The 24,335-nt window shown below is 41.1% G+C and overlaps 1 protein-coding gene across 2 annotated transcripts in view; it reads left to right on the top strand.

Moving 5' to 3' along the window:
* Nucleotides 1-17,480: 17,480 nt before the first annotated feature.
* LOC114133367 (acetylcholinesterase-like) overlaps nt 17,481-24,335 on the top strand; it is a 30,045-nt gene continuing 23,190 nt past the window's right edge. Inside the window, exons 1-4 of one of the 2 annotated variants that reach the window (XM_027999206.1) lie at nt 17,481-17,631; nt 20,296-20,585; nt 23,317-23,551; nt 24,203-24,335. In XM_027999206.1, the coding sequence (XP_027855007.1) occupies nt 17,615-17,631; nt 20,296-20,585; nt 23,317-23,551; nt 24,203-24,335 (675 nt within the window). In that variant the 5' untranslated portion in view covers nt 17,481-17,614. The remainder of the gene's footprint in view (nt 17,632-20,295; nt 20,586-23,316; nt 23,552-24,202) is intronic. The other variant, XM_027999204.1, reaches the window with a different exon arrangement.

The following is a 24,335-nucleotide window of genomic DNA, read 5'->3' as shown; positions in this document are numbered from 1 at the left end:
GCCTCTGTTAATTGGTGATAAGGTGCAGGATTCACAAGATGATATATGGCAGTTAACATTGCAGCTTAAGGATATTGTTGACCTGATTTGTGTTCAGCAAATTTCCAAGCCTCAGATTGCATATTTGAATGTTCTCATATTTGAATGTTTCCAGATAACGCACTGAGACCTAAACATTATTTACAGCACTATCCAGGGCTGATTCTGAATTTGGTCCACTCATCAGGCTCTGGACCATGCGGTTCGAGAGCAAACATAGTTACTTCAAAAGATGTGCCAGACAACTGAAGAACTTCAAAAATCTGTGTTTGACTCTTTCAGAGAGACATCAAATGTTGCAGGCCTTTCTTTCTGCTGGAACAGTGACTCTCCCAACCTTGCAAATAAAAGATGGCTCACCATTTTATTTAGAACTTTACAGTGAGGAAGTTATAGGTGCAGTTCTTCATTTTGGGTTCACTGAAAACAATACAATGACTCCCACAGATGTGCAGTAATAACGTACAAGAAGGGCCAATTTGTAGTCAGTAGGAATGATGAGTCACTGGAGTTTGGTGAACTCATCCTTACATTGGTGAAGGATGAATCTGCACTTCATTTTCTGATGAGAGTGTATCATGGAGAATTTCTTCCACACTACCACATGTACTTTGTAAAGGATGAAACAAGAAGATTAGAATGCAGACACATTAGTAAACTGATTGACAGTGGTGTATGACACTAGATTACTATTGCCACAGCCTCCCATTCCTGTTTGAAATAACCTTAGAACCAACTAAAGCTACATGTACCTTATCTAGTAAACTTTTTTGTTTTTGAAAAATAAAAATTAGAAAGTGTGCATATTCTGCGAAAATGCAAGAGTGAATGCTTAATGCTTTTGTTGAAGATGCCAAAACGTTTGAAGTCAACTGCTGAAGACTTGCAGAAATGCAAGAAATAGGCACCAGACGCACCAGAACAAATTATAATCCTGCAAAGTGCCTAAATGGGATTATTATAACAGAAAAACTGGCGAACAGGAGTAAAAACTTTTGAATAATGGAAAAATTCTACCTAAACAGTATTAGAAATTGCTGGAGAACAGCGGTTCCTAACCTAAACAGTAGGGTCACCGCAGTTTATAAGGTAAAATTATATAAAAGGCTAAAAGTAGCTAAAAAGCTAATGGTTGCTTTTAGGCTTCCACTTGCATGTTCACTTACAGTAATATATTCTATGCAATGTAAAAAAAAAACTAATGTAAAACCTAAAATTTGAAAAAGACAGAAACGTTCCCCTATTCCCTCTGATAAAAATGGTGGGTGAATGAAATCCAAAACTTTTATGGTTCCTGAGATATCAACATTTGTTTGGAGGCATCGGTTAGCACAGTGACTACAAAAAGCATGCCACATGCAGCATGAAGAAACCAACGTCAAAGGCTCAAATTATTCCCAGGTATTAAACAGCACAAAAGCTGTCAAACTGCCCAACTTCAAAATGGCCACTGCCTTGTGTCCTCCATCAGCCCTGAAACTGGATGATTGATTGCCATTAATAGGCAGAACCTAAAACATCCACTGTTCAACACGACAGACATTTTATATTGTAATTCTCAATTCAGCCACAGGATGGAGCAGTTTCCCCCATGAGGTGAAAAATTCATAAAAACCTGAATATTATAAAAAGTATGAAGGTTATGACTACCAAGAGATATAGCCGGCATTAGGAGAGCAAGCTGAGTAGTATAAAAGTTGAATGGTGAAAATAGCACAAAGTATGCAGGAGAAGAAGCGTGGTGAAATTTACGGAGCAACCAGGAAAGTGGAACTCAATAGTGTGAATGAATGCCTACAGCCGTGGTCCGCAACCAACGGACCTCGGTCCGGATACGGACCCATATGCCATCCCATCCGGACCCGGAATAAATTGTTAAAATATTTGTTAATTTTGACGGGAGAATTAATTTTAAACCGGAGCATTTATTTTTTTCCCTATCTGACACAAGTGCTTTTACCAGCACTGCACTGAGCAAGGATTGGAAGCTACAAACCAATCGCGTGCGAGTCATACTAACCACGTGGTTCAACTAGCGAATCAAATCGCCAGCTTGAACTCAGAGCGAGTTGTATGAGCAAACCGAAGCAGAGGTTTGTAGCCAGGCACAGACATCCACGGAGTGTGATATAAGGAAGAGGAGGTGAAAGGCGAGCGAAAAGCGATTGAAGCGAGAAACGCAGGGAGGTGATACAGGAAGACAGGGCGTGAATTACAGTCAGAAGAGGTGCAAACACTATGGCGCTTTCTAAAAAGAGAAAAGTAGATGCCGAAAATCGAGCGTTCAACACGGAATGGACTGATGCATACATGTTCATTCTTCCACCCGCGAGCACAAAACCAGTGTGCCTCATATGCTCCGAAACCGTGGCACTTATTAAAAGTGCCAATGTCAAGCGTCACTATGAGACTAAGCACAAAGCATTTGACCAATCATACCCCCCTAAGTCCGAACTCCGGACGTAGAAAATTCGAAGTCTCACTGCTGTTGAGGAAAAATGATTATTTTTAGTGCTTAATACAGTTAATCTTACGGCATGTGTAAAAGGTATATTGAACATTCTTATTTTGAACAAATTTCTTAATTTTGAACAGGTTTGTGTTAAGGATTTAAAAAGGAACCAAATGCAGATCAAAAGAGATCTCTCAATGGGTCTCCTGCTGTGTTGTCAGAGCACAGGAGGCCGTAAAATTAGCATCTCCAGGGCACTATCATTTGAGCCTGGAGGAGAGAAGCCTGTTTGGTTCACAGAAGATCAAAAGTCTTCCAGAAACCAACATCTGGGATGGTGTAAAACTGAATACAACATAGAAGGTTGAAACCACTAACATTTAATTTCTAAGACATTTTTCTAAGTATTAATACCATGTTTTTAAAGAAGATTGTATTATCTAATTCTAGAACTACTAAGCTAGTAAATGATGAATGTATTTGAAAACTGTACTATCTGTGACAATATCAGAATCAAATGGAGATTGTTTGAATGAAAATGTTTTGTTTAGTATTAGAAAATTGCTCAGGATTTATGCTAAATGGGGTTTTGTGAAGATTACCTTTCCTTGAACCAAAATTACTGGATTTAAGTTTCTCCTGAGAATTTATGTAAGGAGAGATAACGGGAGAGACTTCGGATTTCACAGGTATCTGTGAAATCTTATCTCATGTTTCTTTGCCCAAAATGACCGTAGAACCCAGGAGGTCAGGACGCAGCTGTTGGCTCTTTTGTTTTACCAGAGAGCAAATGGCCTTTGATCTTTGCCGTGAATTAGGGGGAGTTCTAAGTTTCTCTGAGTGTCCAAGGTAGCTTCCAGTTGGTCAACCAGAGGTACGCCTTAATTGAATATATTAAGGAAAGACACACCTTCAGTATAAGAGTTCGTGCACAGGAGTAATAATTCAGAGAGCTGCCACTATTTTGCTTTTTTGCATCAGCTCTCTCCAAAGACGCGTCTTTGTTTTTTTTTTTGTTTGTCTGTCTTTGTCTGTATAAGGTAATGAATATATATCTCTGTTCCTCTGCAGTTTTGTTGTTAATTCATACGTTGCTTTGTATGGGATTAAACTCTGTAATTCTGTGACGTCAACACGCATTGTTGTTTCCTTGTGGCTGCACGTCGCCCGCTGAGAGGGCCTGGGATCAGAGGAAGAGAGAGCCAAACTTTTTTTTCCAAAGTTAATTTATAAATTATTCTTCCTTAACACTGCCCAATATGATCAGTCCACCAGGGTAGGCAAAAACTCGGGCGTGGGAGGAGTTTGGAGAGGCCATGGAGAAAGACTTCCGCACGGCTTCGAGGCGATTCTGGTCCACCATCCGGCGTCTCGGGGGGGGAAGCGGTGCAGCACCAACACTGTTTATAGTGGGGATGGTGTGCTGCTGACCTCTACTCGGGACGTTGTGGGTTGGTGGGCAGAGTACTTCGAAGACCTCCTCAATCCCACCAACATGCCTTCCACTGAGGAAGCGGAGCCTGGGGACTCTGGGTTGGGCTCTCCAATCTCTGGGGGCGAGGTCGCCGAGGTGGTTAAAAAGCTCCTCGGTGGCAAGGCCCCGGGGGTGGATGAGATCTGCCCGGAGTTCCTTAAGGCTCTGGATGTTGTAGGGTTGTGTTGGTTGACGCGACTCTGCAATATCGCATGGACATCGGGGGCAGTTCCCCTGGATTGGCAGACTGGGGTGGTGGTCCCCCTGTTCAAAAAGGGGGACCGGAGGGTGTGCTCCAATTATAGAGGGGTCACACTCTTAAGCCTCCCTGGCAAGGTCTATTCAGGGGTCCTGGAGAGGAGGGTCCGTCGGATAGTCGAACCTCGGATTCAGGAAGAGCAGTGTGGTTTTCGTCCTGGTCGTGGAACACCGGACCAGCTCTACACCCTCGGCAGGGTCCTGGAGGGTGCATGGGAGTTCGCCCAACCAGTCTACATGTGTTTTGTGGACTTGGAGAAGGCGTTCGACCGTGTCCCTCGGGGAGCCCTGTGGGGGGTTCTCCGGGAGTATGGGGTACCGGGCCCTTTGATACGGGCTGTCAGGTCCCTGTATGACCGGTGTCAGAGTCTGGTCCGCATTGCCGGCAGTAAGTCGGGCTCGTTTCCGGTGAGAGTTGGACTCCGCCAGGGCTGCCCTTTGTCACCGATTCTGTTCATCACTTTTATGGACAGAATTTCTAGGCGCAGCCAAGGTGTTGAGGGGATCCGATTTGGTGGCCTTAGGATCTCATCTCTGCTTTTCGCAGACGATGTGGTCCTTTTGGCTTCATCAGATCGTGATCTGCAGCTCTCGCTGGAGCGGTTCGCAGCCGAGTGTGAAGCGGCCGGGATGGGGATCAGTGCCTCCAAATCCGAGGCCATGGTCTTGAGCCGGAAAAGGGTAGAGTGCCTTCTCCGGGTCAGGGGGGGTGTCCTGCCCCAAGTGGAGGAGTTTAAGTATCTCGGGATCTTGTTCACGAATGGGGGAAGAAGGGAGCGGGAGATCGACAGGCGGATTGGCGCAGCGTCTGCTGTCAAGCGGGCGCTGTACCGGTCCGTCGTGGTGAAGAGAGAGCTGAGCCAAAAAGCGAAGCTCTCGATTTACCGGTCGATCTACGTTCCCACCCTCATCTATGGTCATGAGCTTTGGGTCATGACCGAAAGAACGAGATCGCGGATACAAGCGGCCGAAATGGGTTTTCTCCGTAGGGTGGCTGGGCTCTCCGTTAGAGATAGGGTGAGAAGCTCAGTCATCCGGGAGGGACTCAGAGTAGAGCCGCTGCTCCTTCACATCGAGAGGAGCCAGTTGAGGTGGCTTGGGCATCTGGTCAGGATGCCTCCTGGACGCCTCCCTGGTAAGGTGTTCCGGGCACGTCCCACCGGGAGGAGGCCCCGGGGAAGACCCAGGACACGCTGGAGAGACTATGTCTCTCGGCTGGCCTGGGAACGCCTCGGGATTCCCCCGGAAGAGCTGGAAGAAGTGGCCGGGGAGAGGGAAGTCTGGGCCTCCCTTCTGAAGCTGCTACCCCCGCGACCCGACCTCGGATAAGCGGAAGAAGATGGATGGATGGATGGATGGCACCAGGGTATTAAGCCGTGCTTTCAGCGCACAACAGCGTGCTAATGAATGTTCCCTCCGTGTTGCTTGGGTTTTAGGGAAACACAAAAAGCCCTTTACAGATGCAAGTATTGTCAAAGAGTGCATGACTGAAATAGCAGAGGCGTTACTTGATGGTAAAGAAAAAGATGAGCTCTGTGACAAAATAGAGAAAATACCCCTGTCAGCCTGCACAGCCACAAGGAGAAGTGAGATACTAGCTCAAGATTCACTGTCCCAGCTGGAAGAAGCTATTTGTAAGGCACCGTGTGTTGGCCTGGCTGTGGATGAATCTACTGATGTGTCTGACAATGCTCAGCTATTGGTTTACATAAGATTCTTAAACAGGGAGAAAAATCAGTTCTGTGAAGACCTCTTAGGTGTGACTCCCCTGCAGACCACTACCAAAGGAGAAGACATCTACCTGGCCATTAAGGAAATGCTAGCAAAGCGAGGAATAGAGCCAAAACAAGTGATATCAATAACCACTGATGGAGCCCCTGCCATGATAGGGAGAGAAAAGGGAGCTGTGGCAAGGTTGAAAGAAGACAACACTGACCTGATCTCTTACCACTGCATTATTCATCAGGCTGTCCTTTGCTCCACCCTGTCAGATGAGTATGCTGAGGTGATGAAGACAATGATGAAAATCATAAACTTTCTCAGGGCATCTTCTTGTCAGCATCGCATGCTCAGGGAATTTCTCAAAGAGGTTGATGCAAACTCTGATGATCTTTTGCTACACAACAATGTTAGATGGCTCAGCAAAGGCAGGGTGCTAGAGCGATTTTGGTCAATTAGACATGAAGTAACAGCTTTCTTGGAACAACTGGAAAGTCAGAAAGCAGTCAACTTTTCTGTCTTTCTAAATGACGAGAAAAACATGGGTATCGTAGCTTTTTTGGCTGATATCATGTCACACCTGAATGGGCTTAATTTGCAGCTGCAGGGAAAGAACAATTCCATTTGTGATCTGATGACAGCTGTCCGCTCATTTCAACAAAAACTTCAGGTGTATAAAGAAGATCTGCACGGAGACTACACACACTTCCCAAAAGTGAAAGAACAGGTGCGGGGCCATAGAGATGTCTCCTCTTTTGTTGACTTTGTTGACAAGTTGATTGAAAACTTCAGCAAACGCTTTGATAGCTTCAGCATTGGAGAGGAGCTCACCCTCTTCATACAGAATCCATTTCTCATCACTGATGTCAGAGCATTCACAAATGATGTCACACATCACTTCAAGTGGGCAAACACTGGGCCTCTCCAGATGCAAATGATTGACCTCCAGGCAGATGTGGCCCTGAAAGAGCAGTTTGCAAGAACCGAATCTACCACATTCTGGCTCCAGATGGTTTCTGAGACAGCTTTCCCAGATCTGAAAAAAGTGGCCCTGTTTATCTTGACCATGTTCGGCTCCACATACAGCTGTGAGGCAGCGTTCTCTACAATGAACATAATAAAAACAAAATATTGTTCCAAGCTCACCAATGAGCATCTGCACATGTGCATGAGAATGGCCCTGACCTCCTTCAAGCCCAGATTTAAAATGTTGGCAGGGCAAGCCAAAGCTCAATTCTCACACTGAGCAAGGGAAATTGGGGGAAGACAGATGTAAGAGAAATCTGTAAGAGAAATAGTTCAGGTGTTTTGAGAGTTGTTTTGTTGAGCAGAAATATTGAGATTGTTCAAACAAAAGGAAACTGAAGCTGCTATTTTTTTCTTAAGCACTTTCTTTATTTTTGAATACATAATTTAGTTATTTTTAATTTAAACTGCAGCCACACAATGTTATCCTGTGTTTCAGTGCTAATAAACCTCTTTGAAATTATTTTAACCTGTATTATTATTTTTTTTAACACCATGTATTCCGATATTGTCATACTGCAAATTGACGATATTGCGGACCTCTGCTTGAGGAAATTTCTTTGAACTGGACCTCCTCACAGTTTTCTTGAATACCCCTGTCATAGTCCATGACATCACCAACTGATCAGTTGAGTCTCCGGTCAGTCAACACAAAATTCATTTGGACACTTTAGCTAATTGAATAAAGATGAGTAACGAAAGTGAAGTTTATGTGAGACCCAAGGTCTCCTTTTGGAACAAAGTAAGAAAGACTTGTTCTAACAAAGTTCATCCTGGGCAAACCACCCCAGATTATCGGAAGAGGAAATTTCTTGGCGAACTTCTTTGGAAAGTAATAGAGAAAGTGGCAGACACCCCACGCTGCATCTCGTCAGAGAAATCTTTTCTCAACAACACAAAAAACTTTTGGCCTTACTGATGAGAAAAACAGGGGAAGAACATGGACGTTCTTTCAGACGTATCAGAGGAACTCAGCGAAAGGATTTTCCAGAGCATTGCAAGGGATGTGTTCCACTTTGCTTCTGGACTTAATTTGATTGCACTTCTCGACTACCCGGAAGTACATATATTTATTGTGAGAAAATTCAAACGCCACTTGGAGAATCCTGTTCCTAAAAGGAAAATGTTTACAACTACAAAGATAAAGATCAGAAGGACATTATTTCCGAATGAGGATTTGTATTCTGACGAAAATTGCCTAAGTGAGGCTTACACTCAGGCAGACATGGATCCGGAACAGTTTTTGAAGGACGCAAATGAGATGGGATTCAAACGGGGAACTGAAGCTGAAAGGAGAAATACGGTGGAAAGAATTTTTTGGAGACTGATTTACACGTCTAGTTACAGATCTAGCTATGGTGCTTATAAAATGAAGGACACCGACCCTGTCCACAAAAAGCTTGCTCCAAAACTCTGGGAAGCAGTAAAGGACATAGATTTTGTATTTTTTGAGGAGATGGAGACAAAACTCGGCCAAGACATCTTTCAACTTCTCAGCGGCAATGATGACGTAGTTAAAGAATTATTGTTTAAGATGATAAAAAGTGAAAACCCGATAGTCATTTACAAACTCACCGAATGTTTCAGAAGAACCCTGGCACGTCCAAGGAAAATTCATCTTAAGAAAAATTATCTTAGAAAGGCGTGGAAGTGGATTGAACAGGCTGTCTGCTGTGGAGAGGATTCAGAAGAGAGTCAAGACGATTTTAACAATGGACCAAATGTTGAGCCTCGCCCTGCCTCTGACTCGGGGCTGGCCCTGGCTCGGGACCTGCCTCTGAGTTGGGGCCTGCCTCTGAGTCGAGACCAGCCCCTGGCTCGGGACCGGCCCCTGAGTCGGGACCTGCTCCTGACTCGGGACCGGCCTCTGACTCTGGACCGGCCTCTGAGTCCTGTCCGGCCTCTGAGTCGGGGCTGGCCTCTGAGTCTGGACTGGCCTCTGACTCGGGACCGGCCTCTGAGTCCGGACTGGCCTCTGACTCGGGACCGGCCTCTGAGTCCTGTCCGGCCTCTGAGTCGGGGCTGGCCTCTGAGTCGGGGCTGGCCTCTGACTCGGCACCGGCCTCTGAGTCCGGACTGGCCTCTGACTCGGGACCGGCCTCTGAGTCCTGTCTGGCCTCTGAGTCGGGACTGGCCCCTGGCTCGGGACCGGCTCCTGGCTCGGGACCTGCCTCTGACTCGGGACCGGCCTCTGAGTCCTGTCCGGCCTCTGAGTCGGGACTGGCCCCTGGCTTGGGACCGGCTCCTGGCTCGGGACCTGCCTCTGACTCGGGACCGGCCTCTGAGTCCTGTCCGGCCTCTGAGTCGGGGCTGGCCTCTGAGTCGGGACTGGCCCCTGGCTCGGGACCGGCTCCTGGCTCGGGACCTGCCTCTGACTCGGGACCGGCCTCTGAGTCCTGTCTGGCCTCTGAGTCGAGACTGGCCCCTGGCTCGGGACCGGCTCCTGGCTCGGGACCTGCCTCTGACTCGGGACCGGCCTCTGAGTCCTGTCCGGCCTCTGAGTCGGGGCTGGCCTCTGAGTCGGGACTGGCCCCTGGCTCGGGACCGGCTCCTGGCTCGGGACCGGCTCCTGGCTCGGGACCTGCCTCTGACTCGGGACCGGCCTCTGAGTCCTGTCCGGCCTCTGAGTCGGGGCTGGCCTCTGAGTCGGGACTGGCCCCTGGCTCGGGACCGGCTCCTGGCTCGGGACCGGCCTCTGAGTCCTGTCTGGCCTCTGAGTCGAGACTGGCCCCTGGCTCGGGACCGGCTCCTGGCTCGGGACCGGCCTCTGAGTCCTGTCCGGCCTCTGAGTCGGGGCTGGCCTCTGAGTCGGGACTGGCCCCTGGCTCGGGACCGGCTCCTGGCTCGGGACCGGCCTGTGACTCCTGTCCGGCCTCTGAGTCGGGACCGGCCTCTGAGTCAGGACTGACCTCTGAGTCGGGCAATAGGGCGAGTCGCCTTTTGGCATTTCAACTTAGGAAAGCCCAAATAAATAGACATGTCCCCAAAATAAAACACCCCTCAACAATGCAGACTAAAACACAACCCAAAGAAATAGCTGAAGCATTCTCAGAATACTATAAAAAACTATATGATAATACGGACAAAAACACTCAGGAAGATGTAACATCCTCTTTTTTCAAAAAGATTAATCTCCCAACTTTGTCAGAAGAAGAGTCGCTGGAAATGACCCGACCTATAACTTCACAGGAAATTATGAATGTTATTAAAAACCTCAAAAACAACAAATACCTGGGGACAGATGGACTGCCAGGGGAGTTCTACAAAACATTTAGCCAAGAACTAACGCCAGCAATATGTAAGGTATTCAACTATGCACTAACAGAGGGGGACCCCCCTAAATCATGGTCTGAAGCCATTATATCAGTAATCTATAAAGAAGGTAAAGACCTAACTATGTGTGAAGGCTATAGACCCGTGAGCTTATTATGCAACGATTTAAAAATACTAACAAGTATAATGGCAAAAAGAATGCAAAAATATATAGCTAAATTGATTAAACCAGACCAAACGGGATTTATTCTGGGGAGGCAGGGAGCAAACAATATTAGAAGAATATTAAATGTAATGTCATATACAAAATTTAAATCATTATCCTCCCTTTTAATTAGTTTAGATGCCCAAAAGGCTTTTGACAGGGTAAAATGGAGTTTTTTATACCAGGCATTATTGAGATTTGGATTTTCACAGCAATTTGTTGAATGGGTGAAAGTAATCTATAAAAATCCAAAATCCCGAATTCAAATTAATGGGTACTGTTCAGAATTTTTTGATCTCAAGAGAGGAGTTAGACAGGGGGACTGTCTAAGCCCTCTACTATTCGCGGTTAATATTGAACCGATGGCAGAAGCAATAAGACAGAATAAACAAATCCAGGGAATAAGAGACGAGGGAGAGGTGGAACATAAAATATCACTGTTTGCCAACGATCTATTAGTACTCCTAACAGAACCACTGCGGTCAGTACCAGCTCTACTAGAAAGCCTTAAAGAATATGGGAATATCTCTGGGTATGCGAGTAATGAAAGTAAATCAGTAGCAATGATGGTATCAGGGGAATGCCCAGCACAGCTAAAAGATAAAGTAAAGTTCAAATGGACCGATAAAGGATTTAGATACTTGGGCATAATTATCACACCTCGAACTTCACAATTATTCAAAGCAAATTATGAGAAACTGAAGAAGGAAATTATAAAAGACCTAGAAAGATGGGAGATCCTACCACTGACCCTCGGGGGGAGGGTAGAAACAGTCAGAATGAATGTATTACCAAGACTACTGTTTGTATTCCAATCACTCCCAGTTTCCATTCCTAACTCCTTTTTTAAAGAGATGGATAAAAGAATATCAAGGTTTGTATGGTAAATAAAAAGGCAAGAATCAAATTTAAAATACTTCAGTCCTCAAAGAGTAATGGAGGGTTAGGTTTACCGGAACTAAATAGAGAAGATGGGCACATCGACTACCTGATGCAATAGTTCACACTACATGATTTTTTGCTCCTATTTTTCCCCGTAGGACAATCTTAGAACGTTGGTCTTTCTAAGATTGTGTGGTGTGTTATGGTAGATCGTCGTTGCCGCTCTGATCCAAATCAGGGGTTTTCCCCGACTGGGAGCTTAATGCAGCCTGTTGAATGTGACAGGTAGCCAATCAGAAAGCGCGAATTCTCCTCCGTGTTTTCTGAGGGGAAATTACAGAGGGGAATCCCAAACAGCTGACACAGCACAACCAGCAGACATTGGAGATGATACTGGAAACAACATTAATGTTTATTCAACATGCAAAGAATATAGAAATGACAATGGGAGGAGTTGGAGCAAAACCGGTAACTGTTCAGCTGTTCTTCGTTAACGTGACGTAAATAGGTTCTAATGATTTTCATTCAGTCAGGACTGACACTAGCCACATGCATTGCAGGTAGATTGTAGTAATGCATTGATTAATACCTGGTTTTAAAATTAGTTCACTGGACTTGTAGCCATTATTTTGTGCCCATTGTTGGACACCACACGGCAGGAACGAACCCGATCGAACCGTTATGCCTAGGATTTCTGTCGGCTAATGTGTGGTCTGTCAGGTTTTGAAAATGGGCCGACAATCGGCTGACAGCTCTAAGATCGTGTAGTGTGTGCTGGGCATTAAACTAAGGAAATTAGGAAGGGAGGAGTCAGTGGAGAGCACCGGAGTTGAGCCCTTTTTCATTCAGTGTCATTAGCTGAAAAAGAAAAAGGTCAGAAGAGACGATAATGCCGATAATTAAAATGACGTCGGTAGTTTTAATTTATCGTACGATTAATTGGTTTATCGTTTATCGCGATAGGCCTAGTTGTACCTTTCCAGACTCAATGGCTTCAACTTCAGGTGGGGCATCCTCCTCTCCACAGTCCGTTCAGTCCTCTCAATCTGCAGCCTCACTTTCACAACCATCGTCTGCTGCTACTTCATCGCCTTCCCTGAGCTGCTCCCCAGTTTTGCCAACCTGGGTTGACAGTTTTCAGATACCGTGGCAGAAGCTTCCAGAAGAGCTGATACAGACTTTGGAACGACAGAAAAGGCCAAGTGCACGACTTTGAAGACAAATGGTGAGGATTATTGTCTCTGAAATGATGCTGATTTGCAAGAATCCAACCAAACGCAACACTACTGAAATAGCAGAAAGGATGGTGAGCAGGTATCCAAAGTCACTGAAGGATGTCATTGATGGTGACGTTATACTTGGTTATCATTCCCTGGTAAAACAACTCCAGGCAAGAATTGAAAATGTCAAACGACAAGACACACCAAAGATAACTAAACGCAAGGCAGAATCAGATAATGACACTGATGAGATACCTGCTGAGCAGAAAGCCAGTGTTCAAGACACGTATGGCTGTGTCAACTGGGGGCCAAAGTTTTTGCCCCTTTCTGAGACTGTAGAGAGTCAGCTTAAGAAAAAAGAATACATGAAAAAGATGTTCAAAGACAAAAAATATGCTGCAGAAGATGTGAAAGAACTTATCAAGTCCACCTATTACATGCAACGAAAGGACATCAATAAAGGTATAAGCATCCTGAAGCTATGCCAAGAATGGCCTTTTTTGTTCCATGAAACTGGCATGACAGAACACTTCCAGCAACTTACTGGCATCAGTCTGATGGAAGCCTTCTTCACCAATCTGGACAAAAAGGGGGAGCGCATCATCAACTTCCTTAAAACTGTTTTTGCTCAGATAGAAAAACAAATTCTGGAGTCTCTCCTCAAGTTAGCAAGTGAAAAAGGTCAGTCCAGTGGTTGTACAGAGATGATTCTTCTTCTACTTGCTTTTTTTGGTGAGAAGGAAGAGCATATGTTCCACTATGTTGAGAAGACGAGCCTTGCTGAAGAGGTTGAGATGGAGGATGTGCCAGCAACACCCTGCCTTATTGTGTGTCGTATGTCTGAACCAAGTTGACAAAGTAGTTGAATGATTCACACAGGGGCTTTTTGTGATATAAATTTGTTCATGTTTTTTATTCAAAGGGTCCTCTTGCTTCACTGCGGACTGCTTCATGTTGAGTATTGATCAGAAGATTATCAATGACCACATCACTGCCTTCTCCTGTGCCATCTGCCTGATGTTTGGCAGTTACTACTGTTTTAATATACACTACCCAGTGGGACTGCGGTCAACACTGGAGTTCCTCCAGAGGTAATTCTTATACTTACACACAGTCTATATTTACCAGCAAGATAAAGTTTTCACAATATAGATCAGAATGTTACTAGTTACCGAAATATAATAAATACAAAAGACAATTGAAATGGAGGGGAAAAAACTGCTAAATCTAAATATTCATGATAGAAATAATGCCAGTAGAAACTGTGAAAATGTTTTATCATTTCTTTGCTGTTGCTGAGCAGTGTTTAAATTGTATATTTTTTATGGCCATGGAGACAGAAGAGTTCTTCAGTCTGTTTGTGAAGCAGGATAGTATTAAGGAAGTATTTCTTATTAAAACTTTGAACAAAACGTTTGGCTCGTCTCTTCCCTAACACAGCCGGGTTCTTCTCGGCGAGCAGCGGCCAGCTGTAAAACGAAACTAAACAAAGCGTGTTCACGTCACAGATCACAGAGTTTAATTCCATACAAAGCAATGAACAACAAAGCTGCAGAGATACAGAGATATGCATTTTCTCACAAAATAACAACACACAAGGAGAGACAAAAACAAACACGAAACACACAGACAGACAAAGGCGCCCACGTGGAGAGAAAAAGATGGAAAAAACTCTCTCTCTTTCTCTTTACACTTCGTCTTATACAAAAGGGGTGTTTCCGTATTTTAATTTATGCAACGAAGGCGTTCCGTAGTTCAACCAATCAGAGAGCCACCTTGGAAAAACGTCAACCTTCCCCTAAGTTTTAATGACCAAACTCAAGAGTCATTTTAGTTGTTAAAGTTATAAGTTAATTTCACAAAACCTATTTTACTCTTTTGGACTCAGCATCTCCCAAGATTTGAATCTTTGCCTTATCACGAACAATATTTAAAAGGTGTATCCGAAATTAAACATAGATGTTTCCCAGATTCGAAATCTGTGATCCACTCCAGATGCAGCTCAGAGCCCCTGGGAAACCCCCAACCTTCGACCTCTCGGCAGGGGAAGATATTCTTTATGGCCTACTAATTTAAAGCCTTTCAAGAGAATATTGTTTTGTGGCTGCTCTAAGTTACAGCCCTGCCAGAAGAATGTTTATCTCTGCTTAACATTTGTCCAAATAGGAATGTTTATCTCTTAAACGCACATGGCATGAGATTAGCCATATTAAACACTCAACAATATCCATATTTCCTTAACAATAGGCACAAAAGCCTGTCACTAAAAGGCTCTGCCACTGAATCCAGCCACCACAAAGCTGGATCTCGTGATATCTTTCTGTTAAGTCATTTATAAACATAACATTAAATGCAATAAAATTTATTTTCTTCAAGGTGTTTCTTTTCAATTAATCCGGAGAGAGGAACAAAAGTTGAGCATAGCAAGAGGAGGAAGATCTTTGCGGTCAACCCAAGAGTCCTCACACTCATCGCTGACCTTGCAGACCATGAGTGGACTTAGACCATACTTTGTGAGTCATGTGATATGATGTGTAATGTTGTTATGGTGCGGTATGTTGAAAACTGCATTTTATTGGTATTTAAGGTTTACACTGTAAGATTTCACATTTTTCATCTTCATGTTAAATCTTGCAAATTTGTGTTAGACATTTCTTTTTCTATATATGTATATAGCAGATGACAATAAAACAGATTTTATGCTGCACCACTGTCACTGCTTAATGAATATGTGGTGATTTACAAGTTACAAGTCAAAAAACCTGACAAACGTGAACAGTTTTAGCTATCTATTTCAGAAAGGTTACAATGGTGCCCAGCACATATGTTAGAAAGTTCTTATTTCTGTGTATGTGCCAATTCCATATGATATGGATTACTCATTTCAAACACACTGCACCGGGGTTGAAGTGATAATGTTGTGTCATATCTGTTCAAACATTTGCACTAATATAAGTGCTTGCTGCTTTTTGGAAGATGTGCTACAAGTTCTTTGTAATCAGTGTTCACAGGGTTGTGAGAAGTTTGCACAGCCCAAAAAGTTTTCATTAAATGGAAAAAATACAATAAAGTTTGGTTTTTGGATATTTTATGTAAAATTTACTTATACTTTTCCATGTTTTTACCATTAGACAAAACTGGTAACACATTATTTAGCTGCTCTAATCGATTGATAATTTTACCAAGTAAATTTGCACTTTTTAATTTCACAATTTGCACTAACTAAACATTTCTTTAATGTTTCAATGTTAATTTTTAGCCAAAAAGTTTTTTTTTCTTAGTTTTATATAACATTATGGCTTCAAAGTCAGTAATTAACCATAAAATCAGCAATACTGGTGCTCTTTTACCATTAAAGAAAAGGATAAATATCCTACATTTTTATAGTTTTTTCCTTTTGAAAAATAAAGACAAAACATGTATCAATACAGTAATTTAGGGAAATGTTAGCATGGTAAAACTGTTAAATTTACAGTAAAATGTTTTCAAATTTCATGGCATGAACCGCATCTTATATATCAATTTTAGGACAAAATATCATTTTTTATAATGGTAATAATAGTAATTTTTACAGTAAAAGGTTAAAAAAAAATTATTACTGTAGAATCAGCAACACCAATACTCATCTATGTAATTGTAAAAAATATCTTACTGTAATTTTGACGGTGAAATGCTGGCAACCACAGCTGCTGGCTAATTACTGTTTAAAATACAGACAAAACCCTGTAATTATGAAGCCTAGGCACAAATTCAAACTGGAAGACTCTTTTATCCCCACCGGGACCCATTAATTGAAGCGACCTGCCCACAATCGTCGACCTATCAACGCCGGACCAAGCCACGTCACGTCCAATCATCGACCAAGTCCCAGCTGATAAGGACCTTCATTCATGGTGTCCTTTGCTCTCCAGCCGAGCTCAACCCACTACCACCCCTTCTCCTCCATTCGCCCGGTCCTGAGGCCCGCACCCTTCTTCAACCTCCACCACCAGTGCCGGGCCCTGGGGGATGACGTTCCTAACAGCATCGGGGATGCTCATCTGAAGCCTATCGCTAACACTGCGATAACCGTTATCCCCAGCCGGGGCCCGAGCGCCAAAGACTTTAAATTCTGTTTGTCAATAAACTCTTCTAATTGTCTTCTTATCTCCGCCTGAGTCTCTCCAGATTGAAATACAGGTTCAGTGACATATTTTATAATTTAGAGTGTTCATTTTACAGCAAAATACTTTCATATTTCATGGCTCTAACTGTATTTGTAATATTGTTTTAATGGAAATTTTAGGATAAAACTTGATCAATTTCAATGGTAAAAACTGTCATTTTTACAGTAAAAGGTTAAATAAAACACCATTTATTACTGTAGAATCATTAATTGTAAAAATTGTCTGACTGTAATTTTAACGGTTAAATTCTGGCAACCACAGCTGTCAGTATTTTACCGTAAAAATGACTTTTTTTTTACAGTGTAGCTTGAAAATTAACTGTTTGTTGCTTTGAAAAAAAAAGTGTTTGAAAATTAAATTTCTAGCTTGGAAAATAAATATTTAGTTTAGAACTAAATATATAGTTAGAAAAATGCATATTTAAACATCAAGTTGGAAACTAAACATTTGTTTGAAGGCTAAATATTTAGCTTCCTAACTAAATATTTAATTTGAAGTGTACAGTAAATATTTATTTTGTACTCTAAAAGGTGTGGATTAAATATCTAGTTTGGAATGCTGACTTTTACAAATGTATGAATAATGTGAGAAACCATAAACGGCTTTTATTGCAGCAAATTTGAATACATTTTATTTTTGCCAGTAATTTTGATGTTTATGTAGTGAAGTCCTTGATTTCTGTTTTGAGCTGTATACATTTCTTTTTAAATTTGTGCTCTGTCTAGTGCTGTTGTATAACAGTTACTTGGTTTTCCCCAAATAGAGCAGTTGGTATAGGAGTTATGACAGTTACAGCAGTTGCAGCAGTTAGTACAGTTGTTACAGCAGTTAGTGCAGCACTTTGTATTTCACCTTGTATTTCACCTTGCAACAAGAAACATTGTTTCATACTGGCAGCCCATGCCAATACTGAAAAGGTTTGTTAATTGTACATTGTATTTTCTTTTAATGTGTATTTTGTCTGTTGATATGTTTATTTGGCATAAACGTAAAGTAGCATCTGAATTTAAGCATTGTAAAATGATTAGCTACTCACATCTTATATGTGCTTCAGCTCTTACAGTGGTGATATGTGGATTTTAATGCTATGATGAATGGAATGTGCTTTTAAAGGGATTAGATCTCATTAAATCGTAAGTAAAGCTACATCCAAACAACATGATGAAATTATGACTTTGGAAAAAAAAACACCCTTTTTTATGTGACAGGTTATATAAACCAAAAATATTACTGTTATTTATTTATTTATTTTTATCTTGTAACTTTACAAGTGGTACACCATAGTTTTGAGCTCCTTTCAGATTGAACTGCTTTGGGCACTCTTGTCACTTTAAATTGAAACTGACACCCAAATCAACTTTTATTTTTGCTGATAAACTATCTAAATATGTTATTCAGGGTTCTATCTTTATGTTTCTGAGTGAAGTTTGACATTTTGGTGCAATTTGTTGAGTCCAGCGTTATTTTGCCCGAAACCGTCTCATTTGCTGGCCTCGTTCTGTCAAACGGTTCTCTGGCAGTTGAATATTCTCCTGTGTTTACAAACAAATAATCCTGTAGTTGTCATGTGACGCCACACTTCCGGAAACTTTGTAACTGACAGTCTTTCTGGAAGGCAGCTGCTATGGAGTTGCTATGACAACAAGAAACAATCCGCAGGCTCAAAACCAGCTCTCATCTCTTCCTATCTAATTTGAAAACAGCATAAGTACACTACAAATATTACTCGACCACTATTTTTGAGTACTCTTCCACCTCTCTGTAATACTAAGATAAATATCAGTGGTATTTACTGTAGTACTTACTGCCGAACTAGCAAAATTAGCTTAGCTAATGTAGCTTTTATCTCCAAGCTGAGACGGACATGTGTACGTTACTGTATAACTATGTTCTAAGCCGCACAACTCCTCCATGCTATGCGCACTCTTCGTGTTCACTAAGCAATGAAATGTCATAGAGCTCGGAGGCGGCTTGTCCACATTGACTGACCTGTTTTCCTTACCTATCTCAAAAGGGTTGATCCCTTCAGCAGCGATTTTGTTGATTTCTCTTGTACCTTTGTCTAGACCAGGGGTCTTAAACTCCAGTCCTCAAGGGCCGGTGTCCTGCAGTTTTTAGATGTGCCACAGGTACAAAACACTGGAATGAAATGGCTTAATTACCTCCTCCTTGTGTAGATAAGTTATCAATTATTACAGATAAAATAAATAACATATGGCAGGAGAGATGAAATTTAGAAGAAAGAGGAAGGAATTTACATAAAACATCTAAAAGGTGCAGGGCAGAGGCCCTCCAGGACTGGCGTTTGACGCCTGTGGTCTAGACTCATACTTTCTTTTTGTTGATCTGGAAGCTATGGTTCATCTATGCTTTGTACAACTGCGTTACAGTCCCGTTCGGTCAATAAGGTTTCTCTACAATTGTGTTAGTAGGTTGTGTAAGAGGATTAGATAATTTTAAAAAATTCAAAAACTATACTGCTCAAAAAAATAAAGGGAACACTTAAACAACACAATATAACTCCAAGTAAATCAAACTTCTGTGAAATCAAACTGTCCACTTAGGAAGCAACACTGATTGACAATCAATTTCACCTGCTGTTGTGCAAATGGAACTTTGTACAGAACAAAGTATTCAATGAGAATATTTCTTTCATTCAGATCTAGGATGTGTTATTTGAGTGTTCCCTTTATTTTTTTGAGCAGTGTATTACTTTCTTGCACAGTGCGTACCATAGTACAGCTGCATGGCTCACGGTGTTTCCACATATCAACCAGACAGTCCTCCAATTTTGATGTCCACCGGACTCTAGTTCCACCATGTCTGTTATTTTTTTGTCTGGGATTCCCCTCCGTGTTTATTTTACCGTGCTTTCTGGTTGGCTTACCTGTCAAAAAGCTGCGTTCTGGTTTGCAGTAGAGGGACACCACACAATACGCGATATTGGGCCAAGACAATCCAACATGTTGTCAGAAGGGGAAAATCAGGAACAAAAATCCTACCCTGTGGACTAAGTTTAAAGGTACTGGCGTTCTGCTTGGGTTGTGAGAAAATGGGCTCGGCTGGGGTTGCTATAGGTAATATAGGTAATGGCAGAGTTTTATTAATTGTAACTTGAGATATGGGGATTTTTGAAACAGCTCAATTTCCAGACAGCAAAAAAAAATTGGTTGAAGTTAATTCATTTTTGTCCTCACAGTGCTTGGTAATGTTTGTTTTTCCACAACAAGCGATTCAAAGATTAATATACTCTAACTCTGTTAGTTTCTATTTAAAGTGAAAAGCGTATGTTTTGAGTCAAGTGATGTTTTTGTGACAGATTTCACATGACAAACATAGACTAAATGTGCCAGAAAGAATATATAAAATATAAATAAATAAATAAAAACTACTACATATATAGAAAGATATGGATATTTAAACAGAACACAAAATAAGATCCCATAAAATCAGACAATGAAAGAAGTGAATATAGTTGAATAGCAAGGAGGATAAAATCAAGTAAAATCACTGTTTAATAAAAGTGTTAGTTCTTGAATGAATAATAATGGGTATCTGTTCCTTTGCTTTGTCCTTCTTAGATTTCCCATGGCAGACTTGCAGCCTTTGCTTCTGCTACTTCTCATCCTGACTACATCATTTGCCAATGAAAATGAACCTATAATCACCACCAAAAGTGGAAAGGTTCGAGGGAATGTTTTTGATGTGCTAGACGGTCATGTTCAAGCATTTCGTGGAATTCCGTATGCAGTGGTGCCTCGCTCTGTCCTAAGATTCCGTCCTCCAGAGCCTATGGATAATTGGGATGATGTGAAAAGTGCCCAAGATTTACCAAATTCCTGCTACCAGTTGCGAGATGAAATGTTTCCAGGTACGATTCAATACTACACAAATAAAGATATTTCAAAATATGTTTAATTCACCTAGATATTGTTTATCATTAAAAAACTTGTCTTAATATGATGGAAGTTCTGTCCTTTGCATTGACTAAATTTAGGAGAATAAAACAATAGTAAAAAACAACAAAAAGATGATCTGCTGCTGTTGCAAGGTGGATGTGGGGGACATTTGTAAAACTGAGGTAGCAAAACTGAAGTGGCCAGAAATTCTCAATGGAGGAAAAATGCAATGACCTAAATGTTAATGCCTTTCTTTAAACCACAATTATCAACTGACCCTTTAAAAGTCCTTTAAACCAGTAATTCAAAACTGTTGGCTATAACACTGGACATAGGAAGAGAAATGTCAAATGTTAATTACCAAAAATCCCACAATGGTCACTAAAATAACTTGAATTGGACAAAAGTGAAGTTAGTAGAGTTTTAGGAAAAATTAACCAATGAAAATCAGACATTGTTTTGGAATTGTGGCTCAACATTATCATTTCAAGCAACAACTAATGAAAAAGACCTTCACAAAAATTATGATACATTTACCAATAACTTAAATTTTCAACCTCCCATTCTACAGCAAAATTATTGAAAAAGTAATATTTAAACAGTGAAATAGCTTCCTAATGACAACCAACCACTTTGGTTTCAGGGCTCAGCACAGTACTGAGACTGCCCACGTCAAAGTGTTCAATGACATCCATATAAATACAGACTGTGCAAGAACCATAATTCTGGTTCTGTTGTACTTCAGTGCAGCACTTGTCACTGTTGACCATGACATACAGTATTACTGAGACGACTGGAGAGTTGGGTAGGACTCTCCGGTCCAGTACTCAGCTGGTTCTAATGTTACATAAAGAACCAAGATTTCTTTCAATAGTTAATTTCTCATTGATTAGGCTAAAAAATACTACAATAGGCTAATAAAATAATTTACAATTCGCAGGTTGAATGCAGCAATTCAACTCACTGCATTTTAAATTTCTGATGACTTAGATTATCGCCTGCCTTGATGAATGCTGCAACATTCTTGTTTTCCCTCTCAATGTGACCAAACTAGGAAGAAATTATTGTATTTTATTTGTCCTTTGCATGGTAAATATGAGGGTTTTTTTTTTTCAAATTAAATTACATTTTAGGAAATCCCTGTTTTGGTTCGATATTGCTGATGGGTCATTAGAACTCATCTCATTCACTAATGTCAATGTTGTAGCATAATTCATTTTATCACACTGTGATAAAGAGTTGTAGTACACTGAAACAATGCTGACTATTGTTATAACAGCAAGATAAATGCGGGTAACCATGGCAACCAGTGAGCTTTTAAAGGCCGGCCGACCCTTGCTGCAGTCAAGCTGAGCGAGCATCCGCTGTGTTTGCAAACAAACAATCCCTCTATAGGAACTGCTTGATCTCTTTGTAAAGACTGGACTAGGTAGTCTGTCCTATAAGGATGCATTAAAAATATTACCCATACAAGACATTGTCATCAGGAGGATTTAGTGGAGTGACCTAATCTGAAGTGGTTTCGTATATATATTTGTCTAAACAGAGTGACTGTCCAAACGAAAAATGTTTTGCATAAATAATACTTTCATTTTTTAAAATTATTTCAACAAATTGAACATATCATTGACACTCTTTGGTTACCATTCATATTATCCTTCCCTTCAGCTTGTTATCAGTTTCCACCTGCAGCCACAGCCAGAGAAGTTTACTGTGTACCTTAAACTTCTAAATAAATTATGTGCAGCTGTAGTCGCAGGAGCATCACTGACTGACTACAAGCTTTAAGATACCTTTAATACTAATTAGAAGACACACTTTTATTGAACATATCCCTATCTGTTCGAACTTTTTAAATTTTTTTCTAAAAGTGCCATCATTTTTGTCCAGGACTGTTCATTAGTTTATTATTTAAAATGATTTAGTTGAACCTTATTTGAAAAGCATTGTCTGAGCTTTGTTGGTTAATTTTCAATAGATGTTTATTTATTATTACCTTTTTAATTGTAATTTTCAAGTTATTTAAATGACGGTTGAGGGGTATTCTGTTATGGACAGAGGATGCCAACAATTTTGTCACATGCATTTTAGCTAAAGGTAGAAATATTCCTAATTTCAACTGGTTTGTACATTTTATTCTTTCAGTCATTATTTATGGGGACGTTTTTGTCATGACAACGTTGAGCAGGAATATACTCATGTTCATGAGGAAAGTTACTGAACTTTTGCCTTATGTGCTGATTGAAATTAGTATCCTAATGAACTTTATAAAGCTATCATTATAATTTTCAGCCTTCTACTGAGTGATGAACAGCCCAACACTAAACTAAAAACTTTGGTGCTGAAAATAAGTGAAAAAGCAGCTGATGTCCAATGAAAAGCTTTAAAAGACATTCAAATAATCTACAGGAATTATTTGCAACTGTGAAAACTTGTAAAAAGCTCTCTTCCACCACATGCCTTGTTCCTAGCTTGTCAATAATCAAAAAAATTATAGAGTGATTCATAACTTTGCACATTATAGATTTTAGACTTTAACCTTAAGATTATAATAGTTAAGAGCTACTGTAGTTCAGCATATCTAATCTGTGAAATGCTTGTGATAAAGGCTAAGGATTCAATGGACTCAAAGGTTTTATAATCTTGCAACTACTCTGGCTGTAATCAAACTTTATTGTTAATAACAATGTGATATTGTTGCAGGGTTTGAAGGTGCAGAGATGTGGAATCCAAACACCCCTGTGAGTGAGGACTGTCTGTACTTGAATGTTTGGGCCCCTATGTTCAAGACACCCACACCCAAACCGGAAGATAGTGTTCCTGTATTAGTTTGGATATATGGAGGTTCCTTTATGTCAGGAACATCCACCCTGGATGTCTACCAAGGCCATTTCTTGTGTAAATCTCAGAAGGTTGTTGTGGTAACTATGAATTACAGGTGAGAAAATATTTCAATTGAAATCACGAGTGTACCCAATCCTAGTTCTTGCGACACGGCTTTCTGTGTGTTTGGCTGTTTCTGCTCAAAAGCATTTCATCAAGTTTTCATTGTTTTCAAAGAAAAAGTTTATGTCAACAGAATCAAGTTTTTACAACTCTTTTCTGACTCATTTGTTCAGACATGAGAGTCATCGAGAACAGGGAAGTTAAAAGTGAGAACAAAAGACCAGGATTGGAGAAATGCTGTTACAAAGTCTACAATAGGCATCTCATACATCTGTTTGACTGAACTGATAATCTCAAAAACTAGGAGAGCAAGTTCAATATTCATCTTTGAAACATTAATATAAACATGTTCATATTCACTCCATACAGCCAGAAGAAGTGAAATCACTAAAAAATCACAAGATGAACCGGTTGATGTTTATCTATATAAATATACTACACTGCCAAAGTCAGCTTATTAAAAAAAGAGCATCAGTGCTATTTTTTATAACGTTTCCTTTACATCACTTTATCTGCAAAAATGATAACAATGGTCAGTTTTAACACAAGGTGGAAGCGACAGTTAAATATGTTGAGTACAGCACTGAGATATGGTGAATGCTTTTAGTATGTTTTTTTTTTTTCTTGTGGTCATGATTTTTAGAGTGGGACCACTTGGCTTTCTGGCTATTCCTAACAACCCAAACATCCGGGGAAATCAAGGTCTACTGGATCAGCGTTTGGCAATTAAATGGGTGGTCGATAACATCGCTGCATTTGGAGGTGATCCTAAAAAG

This window comes from Xiphophorus couchianus, chromosome 18 (genome assembly GCF_001444195.1).
Source record: "Xiphophorus couchianus chromosome 18, X_couchianus-1.0, whole genome shotgun sequence".
Lineage (NCBI taxonomy): Eukaryota > Metazoa > Chordata > Actinopteri > Cyprinodontiformes > Poeciliidae > Xiphophorus > Xiphophorus couchianus.
This window is presented reverse-complemented; position numbering and strand designations above follow the sequence as displayed.